Source organism: Bombus vosnesenskii, unplaced genomic scaffold, assembly GCF_011952255.1.
Source record: "Bombus vosnesenskii isolate JDL3184/JDL3185 unplaced genomic scaffold, Bvos_JDL3184-5_v1.1 scf7180000013357, whole genome shotgun sequence".
Taxonomy (NCBI): Eukaryota; Metazoa; Arthropoda; class Insecta; order Hymenoptera; family Apidae; genus Bombus; species Bombus vosnesenskii.
The window spans coordinates 431,808-455,690 of NW_022882991.1; the positions used below are offsets into that span (position 1 = coordinate 431,808).

The 23,883-nt window shown below is 35.0% G+C and overlaps 1 protein-coding gene across 1 annotated transcript in view; it reads left to right on the forward strand.

Annotated features, from left to right (window-relative positions):
* Window positions 1–1,672: 1,672 nt before the first annotated feature.
* LOC117237095 overlaps window positions 1,673–23,883 on the forward strand; it is a 67,046-nt gene continuing 44,835 nt past the window's right edge. The window contains exons 1-4 of the mRNA XM_033500721.1: window positions 1,673–2,388; window positions 3,327–3,500; window positions 3,886–4,225; window positions 4,332–4,512. Coding sequence (XP_033356612.1) covers window positions 2,257–2,388; window positions 3,327–3,500; window positions 3,886–4,225; window positions 4,332–4,512 — 827 coding nt within the window. The 5' untranslated portion in view covers window positions 1,673–2,256. The remainder of the gene's footprint in view (window positions 2,389–3,326; window positions 3,501–3,885; window positions 4,226–4,331; window positions 4,513–23,883) is intronic.

Sequence of the window (23,883 nt, forward strand, 5' to 3'; positions counted from 1 at the left end):
ATGCCTGGAAATACTGTCACTTGCGATAATCACGATTTACTTGTAAGATGCGAAACAAGGTCCTTGTTGAAAAAGAAAGAGAGATTACGGAAATAGAAATCCTAATGGCTTGTACGGGTACAATTTTCTCGAAAAAAAAAAATCGAAAGGAAGAAGACCACATATCCCTCGTTTTCATGTATTATAAATAATGCACCGTCGTTGCAAGGATCTTTAGAAGATCTTCCTTCCCTTCCCCATCCGATAAAAAAAAAAAGTATCGAGAGAAAAGAAAATTAATGTTAAACGAAATAATAAAAAGCAGAACGATCGAAGAGATAATGCGAAGAAAATAAACACGGTAACAGCATGCGTGTGATCGAAATCGATTCCCAAATCTGCCTGCATACACCGCCACGTGTACCGACGTTTAAGTGGATCGTAATTTGTAAATTACTATGGACTTCCTAATTATATGCTGGTATATGATAATACATGTGCTCTGCCACAATAAAGCAGTTTTTTTTATCTAATATGAATGCCGTCATTTTTCTCCCAATATACCTAAAAGAACTTATCTCAATACATTTAAAATACGAATAAAACAAAATAAAGTAAAAAGATACAATTGTCAAAAAATTAAGGAAATTGTGCCATTAAAATTTTATATAACCTTTTCATCGTCACCATATGATTTCCATCAATGCATTATTTAAAGAATAACGCAAAATAGATTTTTAATTTAATGCAAAAATATGATATAAAAATATGGTTGTAGATATTCGTTCAGTGTCGTTTTAGCAATCCAAAATGTTTCTGCGTATATTGCGAAGATACTCTATCGGAGAAACGGGTTGTAATTTAAATCAGGTTGTCATATCAAGTTCACACAACCAAGGGAAAAGGCAAGGCAGGTCATTGATATCTTTAACAGCGTGAGGGTAAGTTACACAATTTCAACGACAGAGGAACGTGGCAGCACTGTACTGTTTCTGTTATTTTTTGCATGGATATGTCGCTTTTATTTAGTAACATCAAAAATTCATGTCAATTCCTCGTTGGATAAATTTAAATATCTGTCGATAACGTAAGATGCATTACATAACTACCTAGTTTACAAATATTTTTCGAATATATTAGTATTTTACCAAAATTAAAAAATTAAAATTCATGCAACGAAACACATGTAAATTAGTATACCAAGCCTAATTAACATTTGCACTATACAATTTGTTACATCCGTAATAATAATTATGGACTTACTACACTTTTTAAAAATAAGCAATTTCATTATATATAATTAATGAAGATAAGAATATTTAAACATTTCCTCGTGTAAATTCTTTTTTCTTATAGCTAGTTGTCCAAAGAGCAACCTCATTTTGCGTAAATAAAATCGTCAACAAAACATGTTTCCTACTATTTCCGAATAAGTCACGTGACTATTACCGAATACTTACAAAAAAAATTTGTAATTCGAAAAGACATGAAATACACTTAATTTTTGAAGCAATGAACGTAAATTCATTGTGAATTCATGAAGTTTTAATATAATGTTAACGTAACTAACAATGAGTTTCGATATATTCTTCATAAAGCTCCGATTTATTCTTACTGTTCATCGACAAGCGTACGCTGTCTGTTTGATCATGCGTGATTGTATCCGCGCGTAGAAGTGGGAGTAATTGTGCATGAAAATTTGATAGGTTTGCATTAACTTGGCCGACCTCTTAAACACCTGGGCGATCAATCAGTATATATCAGAGGCAAGTCTAACATACACAATACTCTGTACACTTTATACTTTCATTATTTAAAATGAAACATAAGATCGACCAGAGATTGTAGCCATCTTGCGATGTAATTTAATTATATAGTAAAAATTTGATAAAAAGATAAAATCAACTAAAAAACATAATAAGTACCGTGAAAATTTCAATTTCTCCGATCTGGCAATAAATTTACGGTGATGGTGCAGTCCGTCCATATTAAATAACAATGAATTCGAAAGGAAGGAATCTCCGTAATGTTCGAAACTGTCGTGTGTAAAAGCTGTTGGCTTCGAGTGCGACGTGATCGATACGCAATCATTCCGCCGAGTATCTCCGAAGTTAGCCGAGAGAGTCGAAGATAACCGAACAGCCACGAAGTTGGCCGAGTTACAGTGAGCAAACGACGCGTACCGAAGAACGCGGGGTCTTCTCCGGCTTGGATTGAAACAGCGTTCGCGTCTACGGGCGCGGTTTTGCGTCTCGAGCTGGCGTTTTACATGGTAAAATGTCCTCCCTCGACTATCTGGACCTGTGTCGATTATGTCTTGTGAAGGATCGTGTTTCGGTGCCAATTTTCGAGGGTGAGGGAGACGTACGGCAAATATTTCTCAAGATCGCCGCTTGCCTGCCGGTCAAGGTAAGCCAACTACGCCATCGCTTCGACAATGGCGATCCGCCATCTTGTGCATTTTCATAGATACACCGCATTTCCTTAATCGTCCACGACTTTTCGACCTCCCAGTAGATGTATTTGCCTCCGATCATTTTAGAGATCGCCCTATAGACAAGAAATTTCATACAGTTCCAGACCATCAATATCCAAATAGCCTTATTTCTGGTGCTGTACTGTTTATCTTTTCTTTTCTGTTCATTCTCTCCAACTCATCCACGACGCTACGAATTATTTAATAGAATTTTGCCGCGCTTTTTTCCGTACCTTAATGTATTGCGGATCTACCCAAATTTTTTCATCATCGTCTGAATAACAGCCCGTTGTTATTTTCATTCGAAAGTGACAATTCACAGTATTTCTTTATTCACAGCAACTATAACCGAATAATCTTCCTTTTCGACATCTTGCTTTCGACATCATTGTTTCTATTATAAAATAAGTACCTATAATTGACTATTCGTACTTTTTGAAGTCGTTCCATTAATAGTTGTTTTCAATGTTGCGACATAATACTTTGAAATTGCTTTTGTGAAAAAGTTCGATTAATTTAATTCTTATATTTATTGTTGCAATTATTTATTTACAGATTTTGAATTTGGTAAATGATTCAATGTATAATAAATAAATAATAATTATTTAGAATCTGTTTTGGTTGAATATTTTCTGGATATTATTTAAATGAAATATGAATCATTTACATTGATTTATTCTTTAAATATTCCCAACAAATGTTTTAAATTTGTTATGCAGTATTACTATGATTACTAATTTATCTTATGACTTATGATTTGTGTCATTCATAATATTCATGGAATATTAAATTCGCTATAGAAAACTACTTTCATTATGTACATAAACATAAAATTCATTATAAATTGTTTTTTTTTTACATATGATTTCAGCTTACAAGAGAAGATAAGTTACCCAAAAAAATATGCGATGATTGTGTGTATAAAGTAGAATTATTTTATCAATTTTGGAATACTACTGCAAACGCAGAGAAACAACTATTACAATGGCTGGGAGAAGTCAGTTTAGAAGACAAACAGGGTTATGTTACCAATGTTCTCAATACGGTAATTTTTTTTCCATATAATATTTGTTATTATATTCGATTCATAACAAAATCTAAAAGCATAGATAGTCTTTTATTTTTTTTGGCATTCAGTTCCATGTTTACCTTAGTTACTGTTACTGTTACTGATAAAAATATTTAAATATTATTAATCTTTACTTTCGTAAGTTTTTTAATTGTTCAATTTATTGAACTTTGCTATTTCTAATTGACATTCATACTTAAAATGTCCGTTAGTAATTTTATTATACTTTAAAGTAACAGTGCATTTGAAGGTTATATTTTATTTGTAGTCATAAAAGATGAAAAATATTTTTATTTACTTATATGAAATATAAAATATTTGAAAATAATAAATAAATTTTGTTTCTTATGTTCAATTACAGAGTGTAATGAAACAAGAACAGAATTCAGAGAACAGGTTAGATGGCAATGTGATGCAGCAAGTGGGAGAGCATCAAAACAATATGGGGATGGCTATGATGGACAACATGGGTTTGGGTATACCCATGATGATATCAAGTGCTAATCAACAACAAATCACCTCAGTTCCTATGGACACAAGCAGTAATACTGTACAAACCGTTCAGGCAGTACCTGGTCCAAGTTCACAAACCACACATAACCAAATACCGCAGAATCAAACAAGCACTACGCAACAAGAAGATGAAGAGGAAAGTAGTGAAGATGATGAAAACTCTGATGAAGATTGCGACGGAGATGAAGGTAGGTTTTATAACAAAATCTTTGTATTTTTCTCCTTTCCTTTCCAAATTTTGAACATCTGTATAAAAGAAATGAATTTATATATGTTTCTATCCTCTTCCATTAGGTCTACCTGTAAAAGAAGAAAGTGAAGAGGATCCCAGCAATAGAACCATAGAGCCCACAACCTTTGTAAATGTTTCCCTGGCTTGCGACGAGGCAGGTCCTTCTGGGCTACAGCAACAAAAAATATCAGATATGCCTGAGATGCCAATTCCACAACCAACTGACGGGGATCCCAAATCTGGGTGAGTCTTTTATCCGTATGTTACATCTCAAGAGCCAAAGATGCTATTTTGTTGTGGTAATCGCAAACATTTACACAGACATTTTAATGTTCATTTACATGTACATTAAAACATGTATATGTAATTTACATGTTAATAGCTTTTTTCTTTTAACAAACTTCAAACTTGTATAATTTGAGCCAAGTTACGTGTTTTGATTTGTGATTACTTGATTCCGATTACTTGTACAGTGACTTTTATTGAAAACATCAGAAACTTGTATATTTATAATATTTCACGTAATTTGAGTCTGAATCACTTTTCTTTCTTTTGTATTTAGGAGTTAAATATTACTATCTAAAAAACATTTTATGTGTCCAAATTAATCATTTTTCAATGTATATAATATTTTAAATAATAGTTTATTCACATTATTTTTATTCTTATTATGATTGCATGTACTCTGTATAGTTTTAATTTTTGACTTTAAGATAAAAGACACTTTTAATTTTTGGTTTTGAAATAAGATACATAAGAGTTAGCCACCTAATTGAAATAAATAAGGTGCAGTGGGATGATAAGGTAAGTTAATACACACCCCACAACCATCTTTGGCTCTCTGTATTTTGCAATTTGATGTTTTCTTCAATATTTCAATAATTGACTTTGTATTTCATTTCAACAGAACTATTTAATTATGCGTATAGCATATTCACATTTAGGTAAAATATCAGTCTTTTTGTACAAGGGTGTGTTCACTTTAAAAAACAAATTGCAAAATACCTGAATATTCTTACATGTGATAGCATGTACTTAGAGTTCATTTCAATAAGAATAAGTGAAACATAACATTTGAAATTCTGATATCGCACACATTGTTTAGATTCGACTTTGTTACAACTTTCCTATTTAAATGAACTCTGTCCTAGTTATTATTGATACATGTACAATAAATGGACAGAGGGATTCTACTAATTACGATCCAGTCTATTAACACCTGTACGACCTGTTTTTTAACATGTACGTAAGTGAATCAATTGTTGTGTAGCACTTAACGCACAACAGGTATTTAATCCCTCTGTTCAATTGAGAACCAGATGTTTACATGTTGTCAGTATCAATATCCCACGCTTACGTGAAGGCACAAAATGCCGCACACGGCTAACAATAGGCCGACCAAAAATCACAAACTAATATTTCGTAAGCTAACGTCACGATATAATAGACGCTTGGTGCATAATAAAAGTGTCACCAAACCGTTATGATTCGTAAAAAGAGAAAAAAGAAAAGAGAATCAAATACCGTTTCTTGTCGTCTTCGTGCTTTCCAATGCCTACGCTTTTACATTATCGTCAGGACCACAGTAACATTTAGTATATCGGTTAGTCTGTAAGTGCTATCGTTCTGTTAATTGCGCACAACACCCGCTGATAAGTCGTGTGGTGTTCTTGCCACGAGTTCGGTTTCAATCAATACCACTTGTGGCTGGCATTCATGTTAGGTGCCGGTCCAAAACAATCGAGTGTTTTACGAGCAAAAATAAGTTCATTTAAAACGAAAAAAATAAATTAATTAGAGTAATAATTAATCGAGATGTGACGAAGAATCGAAGAATAATCATCGTATTGAGAAACATGAAGAGGACTTCAGACAAAATTTTATTGAAGGCGAGTATCAAGTTTTTGTATATTTTCGGGCTCTTATTTAATAGTATATAAGTATGATTTCTACAAAATTTATTGCTTTCCATTTACATTTACGCGATGTTTCCAAAGAATTCGTGATTTTATTCTTTGGAGCTTCCCAGCGCGCGTCTCAGCATATTTTTTGCTGAAAATTCGCTGCGCTTGTGTTATAGAAATTTTGATCGCGCACTATTATGTCGCGCGAATTATTTTGTTTATGACATGGTTCAAAAAGCAATCGATACGTTATGCAAAATTTTGCATTTTTCGATGCTTAATAAAACCAGGCTGCGTTTACGCGCCGGTGAGAATGCAATTGTTTGCGTTTCGTTTTGTATATTTGTGGCGCAGTGTATTTGCATCGGTACACTGAAGGTAATACGGATGCACGCAATGTTATATTTGCGCAATGTATTTTCCGATTACGAGTTACGATTTGAGAACAGTGTGGAATTTGAAACATTTCTTGTTTCCGTTTAAAATTGTTACTGTATATTTATCATATTTTATCGTAATTTATAGATACCATTAAAACTTTTGACGTTTTTATATTATAACGTGAGTGAACATTTTTTTGCAAAGACTGTTAATTAGAAGTTTGTGGTGAAAGAAAATAAGAAGAGACTGCATGGATGTTGGACAATCGACATAAAGGTGAGGATCCAATTTTCATTTAATATTACAATAATCTGATCTTTAAAAGTACTGTATCTTAGTAAAGATGACGACTTTTTAGCAAGGGTTTGCTTTCTTCTAACTTTTTTGCCAAATTTTGTAGCTTAACTTTTCTTCTTCTGCTGGTTTGCTGTAGAAACCTTTAATTTCTTTCTCGGTTTATGCCAATTACTTCATCATGAGTCTAGAGACGTGGAAAAGCGAGAGATAGTTCAAGATAGAATTAAAACGCGCGAATTTTTTCCATCTTCTTTAATTAGATTCATTACTAATTAATTTAATATAAATAAAATCGTGAAAAATGTCAAGTATAACTTCCTTGTTTAATATCTTATTTATACATAAAAATAATACGTTTAAATTTTCAAAGGACGAGACAACTATATCGTATAAACTGCAAAGGTAAAGTGAAAATACAAAGAATAATTTCTTTACGATCTTCCGAAACGAATATACTCTTATCTGAGGAATATAATATAGTCTTGTAATATATAATATTCTTCGTACTAATAAAGAAGATCGTGAAGATGTTCGACGGAGAACGATGACGACACAAAACTCTCTAAGCTCGATTTGCACTTACGCTCTCGTCGCACTCTCTTTACTGCTGTGTCTTTAGAAGGGAAACCACAATGCCCAAGCACCTTGCACGGTCACTATGCAGAAATTATCACGCAGCGTAAATTCTCTATTTCTCCGCTTTCGTATCTTTTCTCACCGCCGCCTATTGCAAGAAAGAAAGTAAGATCACAGGAACGAATCAAAAGACAATGCCTATGTGTATCGTACGGTGCTATTCGCCGCTGCATTGTCCTTGGGTTTTGTCGATTTCAGGGAAGGAAGCGAGACGTTCGGCGGATTGTCGGGGATGCTACGTCAAATACTTTCGCCATCGCCCGAGACGGGAGATACCGGTTTACCGGTCACTTGTACCTTGCTTCAGAACAACTCTATGTTCTCCAATCAGTCGTCGATGATGCCCTCAACGTATCAAACCGTCCCATCCCATTTGCCGTCCATTTGTACCGATCAGATTCTCTTGGATCATGTGCAGATCGTCACTGAATCCTATCCGTGTCCCACCTGTGGCCTTGAGTTTCGAAGCGCTCTGAAACTGAATTACCATATAAGAACGAGTCATCCGACTCTGCCGGAGTTCGAGCACAATATAGAGAATCCAATGAGGTACTCGTGCGCCATTTGTTCACGAAGTTTCTACGCTCTGAGTCACTTGAGGATGCACGAGGTGACGCATTCCGCGCCAGTGGCAACCTCCTGCGCACCGATCCCGACCATATCGACGTCGGTGAACGTAGAGAAGACGTTCGCCTGCGATCGTTGCCAAGCTAGTTTCCGGTATCGTACGCTTCTCGAGCGGCACAGGAGGATGCACGAGGTTGGCCAGGAAAAGCCTTATTCCTGCCCTAGGTGCTTAATGCGTTTCGAGACGCGAAACTTGTACAATCATCACGCGAAAACACACAAACCGATCCTGACAGCCAACGATAGGATAACTGACACCGTAGTGTCTTCCGGTGATCCGGTCACTAGCAGTATTAGCGGTACCATGGCATCGTCAAACAAATCGGTAGTCTCGTATCCGTGCGATTCATGCTCGAAACAATTCGCAAGCATCGAGTCATTGACTACCCATAAGGCTGTACATAGGTCCAGGCCGCTCGTATGCGACGTATGCGGCAAGGGTTTTACACATCGCAAGTATTACGTGGTGCATCAACGTATCCATACAGGAGAGAGACCGTATCTTTGTGCTATGTGTGGCAAATCATTTACACAAGCATCCACGCTTACCGTCCATCGTCGATATCATACTGGAGAACGTCCTTATACCTGCACATTGTGCGGTAAAGGATTCGTTACCAGAACGATCATGCTGAATCACATGAAAAAGCATTGAACTCGATCGTCGTGATCGTACGATAAGAAACGTTTGTCAACCGGGTGTACGTTAAAAAAAAGTATAAATTTAATTATTTCGTAAATAACGAAAATATGCAAGATATATCGATATTCGAGTTGTGTTACGGAAGTTTACGATTTTTTTCACGTTATTGTTTAATTGTTGGTTAAATTTTAGTCTGTTATAATGATGGTGCAAGAGCAGTTGCGTATTTGCACTCGTTTCTAATCGCGATAGAAATAGGTATATGTGTATTAGTTAGGAAATTAAATTTCTTTCTACTTTTGAGAAAATTCGGTTCGAAATTGTTATTTTGCTTAACAAAGGTGGTTTCTTTCTAGAAAATCATTCTCGAAGTGCCTTAAATCGCTTAAAAAATAGAAGATCAATTATAACGCGTATTGCGCGAATTCGTCACAACGATCGTGTAAACATCTTTACAAAATTCAACCATAGTAATAATCTATCGTATTTTTAAATTCGTTGAATTCGACGAATTTGTTAATTAGTACCAGGGGTACATAAACGAAATTATTAACTAATAATTATTATTAATAATTATTAACTAATCTTATGTGTAATATGCATGTCGTCACTGTGATACTGTTTGTTCGTGTATATTCGAAATATTTTAAGCGCTCTAGTATACCTTTTTCGATTTCTTTGACTTTTAGAATCGCGAAATTTTGTTCGAAAATGTCGATTTCAAACACGAAATTTGCTTCAACTAAAATTAGTACCTGTTTAACGAACTAACTTTTTAATGTGCCTAAAAGATAGAGTTTTTGAGAAGTTTTAATCGACGAAATATGAAAAAGACGTTCTACATAGGAAGAGCTAATTGTAATAATTGCGTATAAAGTGTTAAAAATTATTTGATGTTAAAATATCGTTATAATAGATAGAAAAGCATTAGCATACGATTAATGTACGAGTATACGATTATTTTAAGCATTTTTAGTTAAACTGGTAGATCGAGGTGATATAGTTAGCGTTTCAGCATTAACAATGAATTCATGTGCCTCTAATTAATGTAAGTACAGGGTCACTACATATGAATATCGTAAAACGTAAGTATGAAGACGCTTAAATATTTCTATGTAATCTCGTGAAAAACAAGATCTCTGCTATTGATATTCTGAATAACATAGTTATAATTAATCGTTGGACGTAATCGTTGCTAAAAGATTTCTAAGAATTTTATCACTCCTGAATGTAATTTTTCGTCTAATTAAAGTTTTCAATGTTACTAGAGAGTTGTATATCCATTTTGGAGAATAGTATTTCTTTTTTTTACTACTAATAATTTATATTGAATTATATTGAGAGAGAATGGTATGGTGGTTCGAGCATTTATAATAAATTTTAATTTTCATCGTCGAATTTAGCAACTTATATTGGATAAAGAATATTTTGTGACAATAGTGCTAAATCACTGTGTAACTTTTATATTGAACAAAATTTTGTATACATTTTTTTTTTAATTCTGTTAACTCAACAATAGTAAATTTTAATATTTAAACCAGACTTATGTGATATACATAAATAAGCGGTTCGACAAATTTCCTCTTGAGTTTCATTTTCTTTAATATTAGTTACTGAATGTCCTTAAAATTAAATACACATATTCGATTAGAAACTCGAACATAAATTCAAGATGGTGGATGTATCACGTGATTGGATCGTCGGTAATATAGAGCAGCATGTGGTAAGTGTACGGCAGAGACTTTACGTTTAAAAAAAATACAATCATATTTTCAATTACAAATTATTGTATACTTTTTTTAATATTTACCGGTATTATTGATACGGTAAATATATAATGCAACAATAAGTATTTATTTTGTATAATTATTGCCTACATACATAGGCAAGCAATTATCGCAGCAACATTTTTAACCATTCTTTTTATTTATTAATTTGTATAAGCATCAAATATATTGAATAATTGAATATGGTAAAAAAAATTATCGTTAAATCGAAAACTCGATCGCATTAAATAAAATCGAGTATTGGAAAGACCGTGTGGGAGTATGTTATAATTTCATTGAGTAATATATTTACAAATTAGGCATTCTCGTTCGTATTAAGATAAACGCGTTTTAACAATACACTGTGTAAATTTACGAGCTCCGAAGAAGTTTAAACGTAAGAACGCGATGAAGGAAAAAATACTGGAAAGCACCGAGGCACTTTATGAAGTACTTAATCTCGTAAAGGCGTACACTTGTCCCCGAAAAAATCTGACAAAATAAGACCATTATTAAACCCCCTAAAAGGAAAGAGTACAGTATATCGATCGCATAGAAATAATACGTTGATTGATCTACGTTTTGTGTCTCTCTTCTTTCCAGATATTTTGTGTCAAAGCTTCAGATGGTACCTCAGGATGAGCAAGAATGCGGCCCGAACGATGAGATGTTTGATCACGAAGATACAGAGCAGCTGCTCGTCGCGAATCGTATGCATGTTCCGAACGTGGGGAAAGCGGAGATAATCATCGCTGATGATATCGTGCAGTGCAATCTCTGCGGAGATGGTTTCGTTTCCGAGCATGCTCTCGCTCTACATTTAAAAATGCACGAACAGGACGAAGCACAATTACAAGAGGATCAGTTTGTTTGCGAGCACTGTGGTCGCAGTTTCACAACAATCTCCGAATTTAAAGAGCACCAATCAGAGCATGAAACGGATGAGAGATACGCTTGCGAAATGTGCGACTATGTTACAGAGCATAGAGAGAATCTAATCCTCCATCAGAAACGTCACAATAACGAGTACGAATGCGACATTTGTGGTGCCAATTTCGTTTCTTCCAGGAGCTACGAAGAGCATCAATCCATGCATTCTGATGAAAAACCGTTTCAATGCGAAATATGTAGTGCTCCTTTTCGATATCGTCAAGGTTTGAGATTGCACGCGAAGCTGCATCAGCCCGATTACGTGCCACCTCAGAGAAAACACCATTGCGAGCTCTGCAACAAGCGTTTCTCCAGGAAGCAGGTATTATTGGTACACATGAAGACGCACGGAAACGCAGGCTCCCAGAACGAATATATTTGCCCAGTTTGTGGCAAAGCTGTCTCTAGTAAGACATACTTGACCGTACATTTGCGCAAGCATACAGGAGAGAAACCGCATGTCTGCGACCTCTGTGGTAAAGGGTTTATCTCGCAGAACTATCTGAGCGTTCATCGACGCACACATACTGGAGAAAAACCGCATAAGTGCACCCACTGCGAGAAACGGTTTACTCAACGAACCACTCTGGTGGTGCACCTCAGGGGACACACCGGAGATCGGCCATATCCTTGCACCTGTTGTCATAAATCTTTTGCCTCGAAAACGATGTTGAATTCACATTTAAAGACGCATGCTAAGCAGAGTGCACGACAGCAACAAGAACAGCAGCAACAGCAGTTGCAGCAAGAACAGGATGTTCAACAAGAACAGCCTCTTGATACAATTACTATATTGTTACCTAGTTAGGATATTTCGAATAATCGATTATCTATTGTGAAATCAAGGCCTTGTAGAAGAGTTATTAATTCGTTAAGGAAAATGTTACTTATGCTTAACTAGATAGAGTGGAGTATTTGTATTATTTGTGATGAAGAGAAAGGTAGTTATTTAGTCAGCGATTATTATTCAAATGCTCATTTATTTTTATACGATGATAGAAATCGTGGAACAAGAAAAATCGAAACGTTGAGAGAGATATTTCACGTTACTGTTTTGAGCATTTATTCTACGCACATTTGGTTCCATGTTGAACCGCTGTTAACTATTTCCATACTTATTTTATACATTGGAATAGTATTTGACGAGATACTGAAAGTTTTAAGAACGAATCATGATGCCAGTTTGAATTTATCGAATAAAAGAGTGCTATATGAGTTCCTCGCTAACATGACTATTAATCATTCATTAAACTGGTGAAAATTCTAGTTAGAATCTCGGCTTAAGAATATTTTTGAGTTTCTTTTTTACATTTGCATTTAACTGTTTTATATATTACAATCTTGTACGAGGGTTACATTTACGTAATAATCATATGTACGTACATTCTAGCAAGTATTCCATTTTATTAACACGTTTAGGTAAGATTAATTGTAAATTAACAGTTTCCTTTTTCTTTTTAACTTTACGTATAGAATACGAAAAATCGTAAATGTATAGAATAATAACTCTTATCAATTATTACATATTTTAAAGTCTCATGTTGGATACTGTATTCATGTACGAGCGTCGAACGAAACTTTTTACATGTAATTTTATGTTAATACAACCGTCCACGCTTCTAAACATTTTTTACTATTATATTACTTCAATACTCAACTTTTCTTTTACACGCGTATGTGATTTACCATAGAATAGAATTTTGCGAGGGGTGCTTTAAATTAGTGTACAACAATATACTTATACGATTACTATACGATAGTGCCTTAGTTATTGCGCGGTGTGTTTTCCGCAGGAAAAGACACATGCATTTAAGATATCCGAATTAATGAATTATAATGCATATACAATAGGCATTAGTTACGGAGTTAACAGATATAATTCACTGTTTTGACTTCTAAGGGAGCCTTAATCGTTGGTAGTTATGCTTGGCGAATGCAAATAAATTAAGCGGAGAAACAATCACATAAATTGCACTACTATAAACGATTAGGATTATGTGAAAAACAGTACTTTAATTTGTGATAATGCTTTTTCTGATAAATGTATGAAATGATTACGATATATAGTGATTACCCTAAAAAATAATTTTTTTTTCTAGTTAAACGTTTTCATTCGTGGCATCGCACTTCTCTTAATTTATAAAGCTAGCGTCATTGCGTTCAATATTATACTGAACTTCTTATTTATCGTGTGGCTTTTGTTATACTTGGTGCATAGTAACTGGGAAAATAGTTCTTTTATATCCTATCATTAAAGCTAGTAGTCGTAGTGTGATATGTCGTTTTAGTGTATCATTAAATGTAGATAGTATTAATTACATGAGTTAAAATGTTTATAGGGTTTAAGATCATCGTTTATGATTGAGAAGAAGGATGAAATTTGATGCCTAAATTTCTAATGATTCAACTCATTAATTTCGCAGATGTATATAAATCACAGAGTGTATGAAACAAATGAATGCATGAAACCGTTGAAGCCTGATTATTTCTACAAGATATCTAATCATTGTTTATTGTCCAACTCAGATAGAACAATAGTCTTTTTTTGTAAACAAATTCATAAAAATAAACAATACAGTAAATATTTTGTTTTATATTTACACACATAAAACTTCGTTCATTATTCTATGTAAATTAGTAGCGTTATTTAAATTGCGAATACTCTTTATTTTTCATTTTTATCGCGAATATCGTTGTTTATCAGTTCTGATGATCGGAAGTTCCTAACGATGCTTTTAGCGACGCGAATATTACAGAAATCTGACATCGAGCTTTTTTCCAAGTTACATTCCTTCGGCATGCTTTTCATGGCTGTGTGCATTTTGTGCAACGTGTCCACGATACAATTGTCTGTCTCATATCATTTATCCAAACGATTCCTCGAAGAAATTGTCTCTCACGAATCATTGATCGCTGTTTGACTGGCTTTGTGCAGTAAGTAGCTTCATCTTCTTTCAATTGTGTTAACTGTATAGTTATTCTCGATTCATATGATTAATATTTTTATCATAAAAAGAAACATAATCTGCTATCGACAAAGAAAACAGATTTAGCTTTGAAGATAAAGTAAAGCAAAATTGGAATCAAGTTCCACTTCCAGACATCTTTCCTTGACTCGACGTTTCATGAAAACTGAATTAACTACTTAAGTAACGTCCTCGTTCTGTGCGTGCAAGCGTCCGATTTATAAGGCAGCTCACGCTTTGTTGTCTTTTTGCAGACCGAAAAGCGTGAAGACGATACCAGCCAAACGGAATCAGTCTCGCACCGCTAAATCGTCCAACGAGGAAGCTCGATCGTTTGTGAACAAAGTGATCGATAACTCTCACGTCGTCCAGGAAGCATCGTATCGATGCGAATCCTGTGATGAGGAGTTCGACACGGAGGCTGCTCTGTTGGTACACAGAACCGAGCAATCGATCCTTCGAACTCGGGAGGCATTGAAAAAAGCTGAAAAGAAATACACGTGTGACGCGTGCTGCGAAAGTTTCACGAAGAAGGTACAACTGTTCAAGCATCGACGAGGTCGATGCAAAGAGTTGACAATAGCTGAGAGCAAACAGCATAAAGCGAAGGACAAAACGATAAAAACGAAACGGAAGGAACCAAATGTTTCTACTGATCCGATCGAGTGCAACGTGTGTCATAAAGTTTTTAAGAAGAAGAAATATCTAAATGTTCATAAAACATTGCATGGAGCGCCTCATATTTGTCACGTATGCGGTGCCAAATTGACTTCTGAATATTATTTGAAGATTCACATTAGGAGGCACAATAAAGAATTCACTGAATTTTGCGAGGTGTGTAACAAGGGATTTTACTTAAAGGCAACGTTGAAAACGCACATGAGCGTGCATAGTAATGATAAACCATGTATTTGTGAGGTTTGTCACAAGTCTTTCGGTAATAGAGTTTATTTGAGAAGTCACATGAAGATTCACAGTCAGCCTGAGAATAGGAGGAAGTACAGATGCGAGATTTGTGGGTTCGAGACATTCTACAGTTACTGTTATAAGGAACATCTGTGGACGCATACGGGAGAAAGTCAGGTGGCTTGTGAGGTTTGCGGTAAATTGATCAGGAGACAGTATATGAAGATTCATATTAGAATACACACTGGTGAGAAGCCGGAGATCTGTGAATTTTGCGGGAAAGCATTTAGTTCGAGGAAGTATCTGATTAAGCATCGAAGAACTCATACAGGGGAAAGGCCTTATAAATGTAAAATCTGTGAGAAACGATTCACGCAACGAGGCACCCTGAGCGCTCATCTGCGTCGACACGAGGTCGCTAAATGAAGGGTGCCTTGAATTTTCATCGAGTTCTGTAATTGTTATTCTATGTTTTATTGTTAATAAGCAGACTAATTTAAAGATTGTAATTGTATTATTTTATTTTAGTTCGTAGACTTAACATTATTGATCTTTTTAACGGTATTGGAAATTGTGGATTCTTACATAGTATTATACATACGTACAGTTCGTCTTAAATATTGAGAGTTTAATAATTATTAATAAGAATATGTGATTTGTGAAAATTGTTTTACAATTGTGTTTATTTGTATAGCTCACAGATGTTAAAAATAATAACGATTTAAAGACTAACGGAGTTGGAAAATATCTTTCTTTTTTAATATAGAAAAAATTATATGATTCTTCCATGATTTTAATTTGTATTATGGAAGAATAATGTGTTATGTTAATTGTTTTAAACAGACAAGTTGCGTAAATTGTATATAATGTAATAAGATTAATGATACATGGACATAAATTATCACATCGCTTGTAATATTTTAATATCTTAGTAAGGATATGAAAATATTAAAAAGTTCATTTTAATAAAAAGTCAAATACTTTTAAATTTAATCCAGATCGGCCTCCTTAGGTTAGTATATTTTGTATCTTCGAATGGTTTGCACGACAGCTGGTAAGTAAATGATAAATGATTCTTGAGCTGGAAGAAATATTAAAAAAAATAGCTACACTTTGCAACAAATTGGTTGGCAATAAATACCAAATTAACAGACTATTGCGAATTTACTGTTAGATAGCCTTTAACAAACATTAAAATTGAAGTATATTTTAAAATATATAACTTCCACGAAATATCAATTTTCGATATGATTTCTTCAAAAACTTTGACATGAAAATTAGAAATGTGTACGAATATAGAATACTGAATATGAAAATAATTTCAAACATGAAAGTCTAACAATATTAAATTTCAAAAGTTTCCTAAAAATTGTATACATATTATAATAACTTTTTATAAATATATTCTATAAGCTATTTAATCTATTGTATCTACAATTTTACATCTCATTTTTATTTTACTCTACGTAAAAGCTTCATGACATTTTCTACAAATTTTCTCTTCGAAGTATATTACATCTTTATCGATGTTAAACCACCAACAGCAGAAGAAATACCGTGATCGGTTCGTATCTAAGCGGAAGATAATTTCTTATTCGAGAACAAGTATATTACCATGTTAATTGCGTCTCATTACATTCCATACATTGACGAGTCTTGTCCATTGCAGGTGTCAGGAGATCAGCATGGAGGAAGCGAAAATAGAGCAGATAGAAACGCTCGAGGATATGGAACTGGTCAAGTATCAGAATGACGTTTGCACGGTTGAAGAGTTCGAACAGATCAGTCATCAAGAGATAGTAACGGACACGTTAGAAGAAAGTAACGACACGGAGATGAAACTGATTCTAGAAGAAGAAGAAGAAGAAGAAGAAACAGAGGGGAACGTTAACATAGATTATAACAATAAATACGAGAGCAGAAAATGCTCGGTCATTTATGAATGCGACGTCTGTAACAAAAAAATGCGTAAGAAGCTTCAATTTCTAAAACATAGGCAGGATCATGAAAGGAATTACAAAGAAACTGGTGGTCATTGCGAGGAATGTGATAAAAGTTTCGCGGATGAAGAGAAATTGAAGAAACACATGATCAAAGTGCACCAAAAGGAGAAGCCTTTTCAATGTGTTCTCTGTAATAAATGCTTCAAAACGGAAGAATTCTTAAAGACACATCTGAAGCAACACAACAAACGTTTTACGTGCGATATCTGCGGTATCTCGAAGGTGTCTGGCTACGATCTTCGTTTACATAAAAAGAAACATAACGAGGAATATGTGACGCACTGTGAAATCTGCGGCAAAGGCTTCTACACGAACCAAACCCTGGAAAGACACTTACTCACACATACCGGAGAGAAACCATTCGTTTGCAAGGTGTGCAACACCCCTTATGCGAGTGCTGCGTATCTGAATACGCACATGAAGTCTCACGGCGAACGAGAGAAACACAAGTGCAATATTTGTAATTTCGAAAGTTACTGGAAGGCGGCTCTAAAGGTGCACCTTAAGATACACACTGGAGAGAACCTGATCACGTGTGAGATATGCGGGAAATCAGTCTCGAGTAAAGCTTATCTGCAGATCCATATGCGTATACATTCTGGCGAGAAACCACACGTTTGCGAAGTATGTGGCAAAGCCTTCAGCGTTCGAAAATATCTGATTGTACATTTGAGAACGCATACAGGTGAAAGACCGTATGAATGTAAGGTATGTCAGAAAAGGTTCACGCAGCAGGGTTCACTGAATTCGCATATGAAGTCGCATAACGAAAGGAAGTGAACCAAAAAGAGATGTGTGTTTGTATAAAATTACTGGCAGGTATTGTATTTTGAGAACAAGAGATACATGTACCAATCTCTGAGGTTTTTGGTACGTAGAATGGTAAAGAGCATGAGGCATTTGGTTAGAGGATATATTGCTGTAGAAAATTAGGTATGTTAGGCGCTATGAGATCTTTGTGTGCTGATTGTCATTATGAATTTTAAAACTTAAATTAAGGATGAAAAATATTTTAATTGTTTTTTATCTAATTTATTTTCGTATGTTTAGAACAGAATTATTTTTAGAAACTGTGATTAAAAAGGATTTTACTAAAAATCTTTCTAAATATATTGTTATTAACATTATAGAAAAGTTCAATATGACAGTCAACACGCTATTAGGACAAATTTTTGTAATAGCTATTTTTTATTCAAGACCAACCTGTACTTTCCAAATCTTTTTTACAAAAAAAAATCACAGTAAGATATTTATAATCGTGGCGAAATATTTCTCCACTGAAAACAAGTGTAAGTGCAAATACTAAATACTCCAAATATAAATCTATTATGCTAATGTTAGAGGATAACGATAAAACCGTTGATAAATTGTATCAAGCATTATTGCAATGAGGATCAATTAAGTTAGGAATTGATTAAATTGAACATATTTGAATTAGAAAAATAGAATATCAGAAGATTCTGTAGCAAATAGGCTTTTGATAGCAATATTTGAGTATATATATATGTAACAATAAAAAATTGTTGTTACCAACGAAAAGTAATAGTACTGTAGAATCTTGCAATTTAAAATGTGCCATAATATTCAAAAATCTTTAATTTCAAAAATGACATTATATAAACCTAATCCCAATCTACTTTGCATATATACGTCTTTCTTTTTTTTCCAATAACGAGATTATTCTTGGCCTAACTTAGTGATAAAATACAACAAATTGCAATAAATATGCAATTAGCAATATCAAAGAAAACGCGAATATAACAGAAGTGTAATTACTGAAAGTATAAATACCACATGCAAGACCAGTTTGTATTTAAGAGTTATAAAACACTATACTTAATATTTATAAAAAAAAGGATCAGAGACATTAATTATATTGTAATTAGGAGATTGTATATTTTACTAACATAATTTTACGAATTATATCTTAACACTCGTGGATGTCTTATCTTTGTATTAAGTGCAAAACTTTTAATACATTCATATAACTTTCCATGTAAATACACATTCTCGAAGCTAACAACGCACATGTGCAAATAAGTGAATACTTATTTCTTTATTTCAATAAATTTATTTTTTTTTGTATATTATACGTGATATATGTACTTTATGTTCATTTTTTATGTTTTTATTTTGTAAACGAGCATTTTAAGATGTATACGAGAAGTAAGTGCAAAGAGAAATAAGAATTATACACAGAAGATTAAGAACAATGTTCTGTTATTATTTATTTCATATAATTTTTAAGAATGAAGTATGCAATAGTCACTAATTTTTCCTCGAAATGTATGAATATCATTTTTGTAAAAATCACAGATATGTAAATTTTTACTTTCGTTAATTTTATTAAGGGTTGAAGTATATTTGTATTTATCACAAATATTTTTTTTAAAAACTGTAAACTTTTTTCAAAAAGGGAGAATAACGAACGAAATATAAATGATTTTTATTCAATCATACGAGAAACAATTTTAATTTACCATAAAAAATTACATATTCTGTATATTCATACGAGCAACGGAATACAAGAATATTTTATCCTTGTAATAACTGTTATTAATCGAAGAACGAATTTCATTCCATTTCATAAATATATTCGAATACTTTCATTTTATAAATACGCTATTAACAGTATTACGGTCTTATATAAAACAAGTCCCCGAAACACACGAAATATAAAACATACAAGAGCCGAACGAAGAAGAAAGAAGAGAAGAAAACGTAAAAAGTAATTCGAAGCCTAACACCACAATATTCCTACTATACATCCAGTGTATTCTGTCAGATGTAAATCAACCTAAATGTTTATTAATAAAATACCAGTTCCTCTCATAAAATCGAAATTGCCGCTAGATCTAAACTAATAAAGTAAAAATCGCTATTGACGACACTCTTTTTTTCATTTTCTTCGCAGGTCACTGTCGAACTCGAGGATCGAACCAACAACTCAACAACAAGTGATTACGGAAAGATCGATAATTTTATATTCAGTCATAAAAGAAGAGGACGATTATTCAACGTACCAATGTGAAAATACATTGCCAAAAATTCGTTGCGCAAAGATTGAAAGTCTGACCAGAAACGATTCAAACGGCGAAGAAGAATCCAAAGAAACAATGAAAGAGGAAGCGGTCTCTGATATTAAGCATCCTGATGCCTTGGCACAGACGTTCTATCAGTGTGATATGTGTAAAAAGCTTTTCAGGACAAAGAATCTTTACGAAGGCCATCGAGTGTCTCACAGCGACGCTCGACCTTATCAGTGTGATATCTGCGAGAAATCCTTCAAGAGGACCAATACACTAGCCGTCCATAGAAGAATCCACACTCGAGAGAGGAATTTCGTGTGCGACGTGTGCGGGCACGCGTTTGTCCAGGCTTTCCAATTGACTACTCATCAGAGGCGCCATTTCGACAAGTATACAAGATACTGCGAAGTATGCAAGAAAGGATTCTTCACGAACGCCGAATTACACGGTCACATGAACGTGAAACACGGAGCTAAAGAACACGTTTGTGACTCTTGCAATAAGTCTTTCCCGAATAATCATACTTTGGTGAAGCATCTGAAGGTTCACGATCCGAATTTCAAGCCTGTGAAGCACCAGTGTGAATTCTGTGGCAAGACGTTTGTTTATAAGAATTCTTTGGTGTTCCACGTAAAGTCCCATATGGGTGAAAATAAATACGATTGTCATCTTTGCGGTAAATCAGTATCTTCTAAAGGATCTCTTCAGGATCATCTTCGACTTCATAGCGGGGAAAAATTGTTGATCTGTGATGTCTGCGGCAAAGCTTTTCGCAAGAGAAGCACCCTGGTTGTTCACAAAAGAACTCATACCGGAGAGAAACCGTATACTTGTGACACGTGTGGAAAATCGTTCACGCAGCACTCGACGTTGGTTATTCACAAACGATATCACACAGGACAGAGACCGTACCAGTGCGAGATTTGCAGCAAATCGTTCGTTTCCAGGTCGTCGTTGAACGCTCACAACAAAGTGCACACGGTGAACGTTGCTGTGGACCAAATGGAGTGATCTTTAAAACTTTGAAAGTTTCTAAAAAATTAGTGACAATAAAAGATAACGTTTTTACAAAAAGAGTCACAGAAAATGAACTTTTGGTTTAAAGGGATATTTTCCAGGTTTTCCGAAGAAAGGTTGAAATTTTAAACGCTACTTTCATACCTGATGATACATTTATCATACTTGAAATTTTTCATTGCATATTATCGATTCTAATTCTCAAGTGCGATGAATTAAAGACGTAATTGTATGAAAAGGAATGTTCATTGGTGCCAAAGTTATAAGTTGCACAACATCAATTATATTTTTGTACCTCTCCTTTTTTTTTTTTTTTTTTGTTTCTAATCTGCCGAGAATACCTTTTTAATTTCATCATTCGGGTAATGTATCGAAACATATCACTTTCGTATATTATATTTCCTACAGTATTATGTTAATTTACGTTATGATATTGTACATAACGAATTTAGAATAAGAGAGTCTGTGGGCAAAGAGCAAGCAACTCTCGGCCGATCTCTAAAAAATTTGTAAATCGATCATGTGGAACATGGTATTTTTTCAAGTTAATTAAGACATACTATTGCATGTACAATTTTGTTAAATAAAACAACTATTTGACATCGTCCAAACAAGATCGCTTTTATTATTAGAAACGCAATTTCGAAATACCATATTCGCAACTTATTGTTTCTTTTCACACAACTCACTTACGTGTAACTAACTTTAATAATGCGATTGTCTACGACTTGTTAATCTATTCAGGGACTTCACATTGAAAGCAAACCGTAGAGCGTGCTGGATATCTCTTCCAGGTATACGATTTGAGAAAACGCGTTCCGGGCGCGGAAAGACTCCGACTATTCAACGAGGACATCTGATACTGATGTGTCCCTTCGAATTTTTATATTTCAGATACAACCAGTTATCCTTCTCCGAAGAGTATTACCCGATGGCGATGTTGACGAAGCTCGACCTGGTGAAGAAGGACGCGAATCCAGAGAGTTCGACGCCTGCTAAATGCGCGGACGCGGCTGGTGGCAACAACGCGACCATTCTGCCGATAAACCAGGAGCAAAACTTTATCAAGCAAGAAGTGAATGACGAGGACGATGAAGAGGATCTGCCATTGGCTTATCATTGCAAACTGTGTGGCGTGTTTTTTGCCTCTCAGGCGCTGTTGGACAGTCACGAGATCGAGCACAAGGGTAAACGCAAGAACACTTGTGCCCAGTGTGGAAGAGTCTTTAGAACGTATGTAAATCTACGTAAACACATGAAGAAGCATACAGGTCGCAAGGGTGGACGCAAAGCGAGCAGTACTTCAACAGTAGCCAATCGTTCGACCACGCTAAAAGTAAAGAAAGAGAAACCAGAGTTGGAGTTCCTGTGTAAAACGTGCAACAAGGTATTCCGACATAAGAGTAATTACCAGAAGCATCTAATGCGACACACGGTTGGCGATCTAACTTGCAAGCACTGCCCTAAGAAGTTCCGTCTGTTCCGTGATCTGACCAGGCACGAGAAGACTCACTTCTATCCCAGCTATATGTGCAAAGAATGCGACTACGAGACTACCGTATTAGCAGCATTGAGCATTCACATGTTGCGACACACGGATAAAGCGGACCTTCCTTTTAAATGCAACGACTGTGACAAACGTTTCCGTAAAGCGATAGATCTACAGGAGCATTACAATATACATTCTGGCGACAAGCCTTTCGTTTGTCAGTTATGTGGTAGTGCCTTCTACCTGAGACGACAACTCTCTGCTCACTGCAGACGTATGCATCCTGAAATGAAGGCTAATAAAGTAACCAGCACGGCCTGTGACATTTGCGGCCGTGTCTTGGCTACCAAAAGATCCTTGTTCCGTCACAAGGAGAGCCACAATCCTACGAAACTGTATTTGTGCGATTATTGTGGCAAAAGTCTTAGCAGCGCCGAGCATTTGAAGAAACACAGACGCATCCATACTGGCGAGAAACCATATGTCTGTGACATCTGTGGTAAAGGTTTCACCGATTCAGAGAATCTCAGAATGCACAGGAGGGTGCATACTGGTGAAAAACCGTATAAGTGTGACCAGTGTCCAAAAGCATTTTCTCAGAGATCCACGTTGACTATACATAGGCGAGGTCATACTGGAGAACGACCGTACGTGTGCCAGATCTGCAACCGTGGCTTCTCATGCCAGGGAAACTTAACAGCTCACCAGAAGTCGACCTGCGTTTAAATTTGAGTGCCTTCTTCGTCGAGGGTAGAACTTTGAAAGAAGTGCAGCCACTCTCGGTACCATCGTGTCGTCGTCATCGAGATTGGTCACTTTGTTGGTGCTGACATCACGAAAACTGTAACTCGTTGACGACCGTGCAGCTTGTTGTAGTCGATGACGAACCAAATGTGCATGGCCGTGTGGACTAGCTTCGACCAACGAAGAATGAAAGAAACTGATCAAATTTTTGTTTCTTTTTGTTTTAACGATTTATCATATTCTTTTTTCAATTGACTACTATACAATTGTGACTGA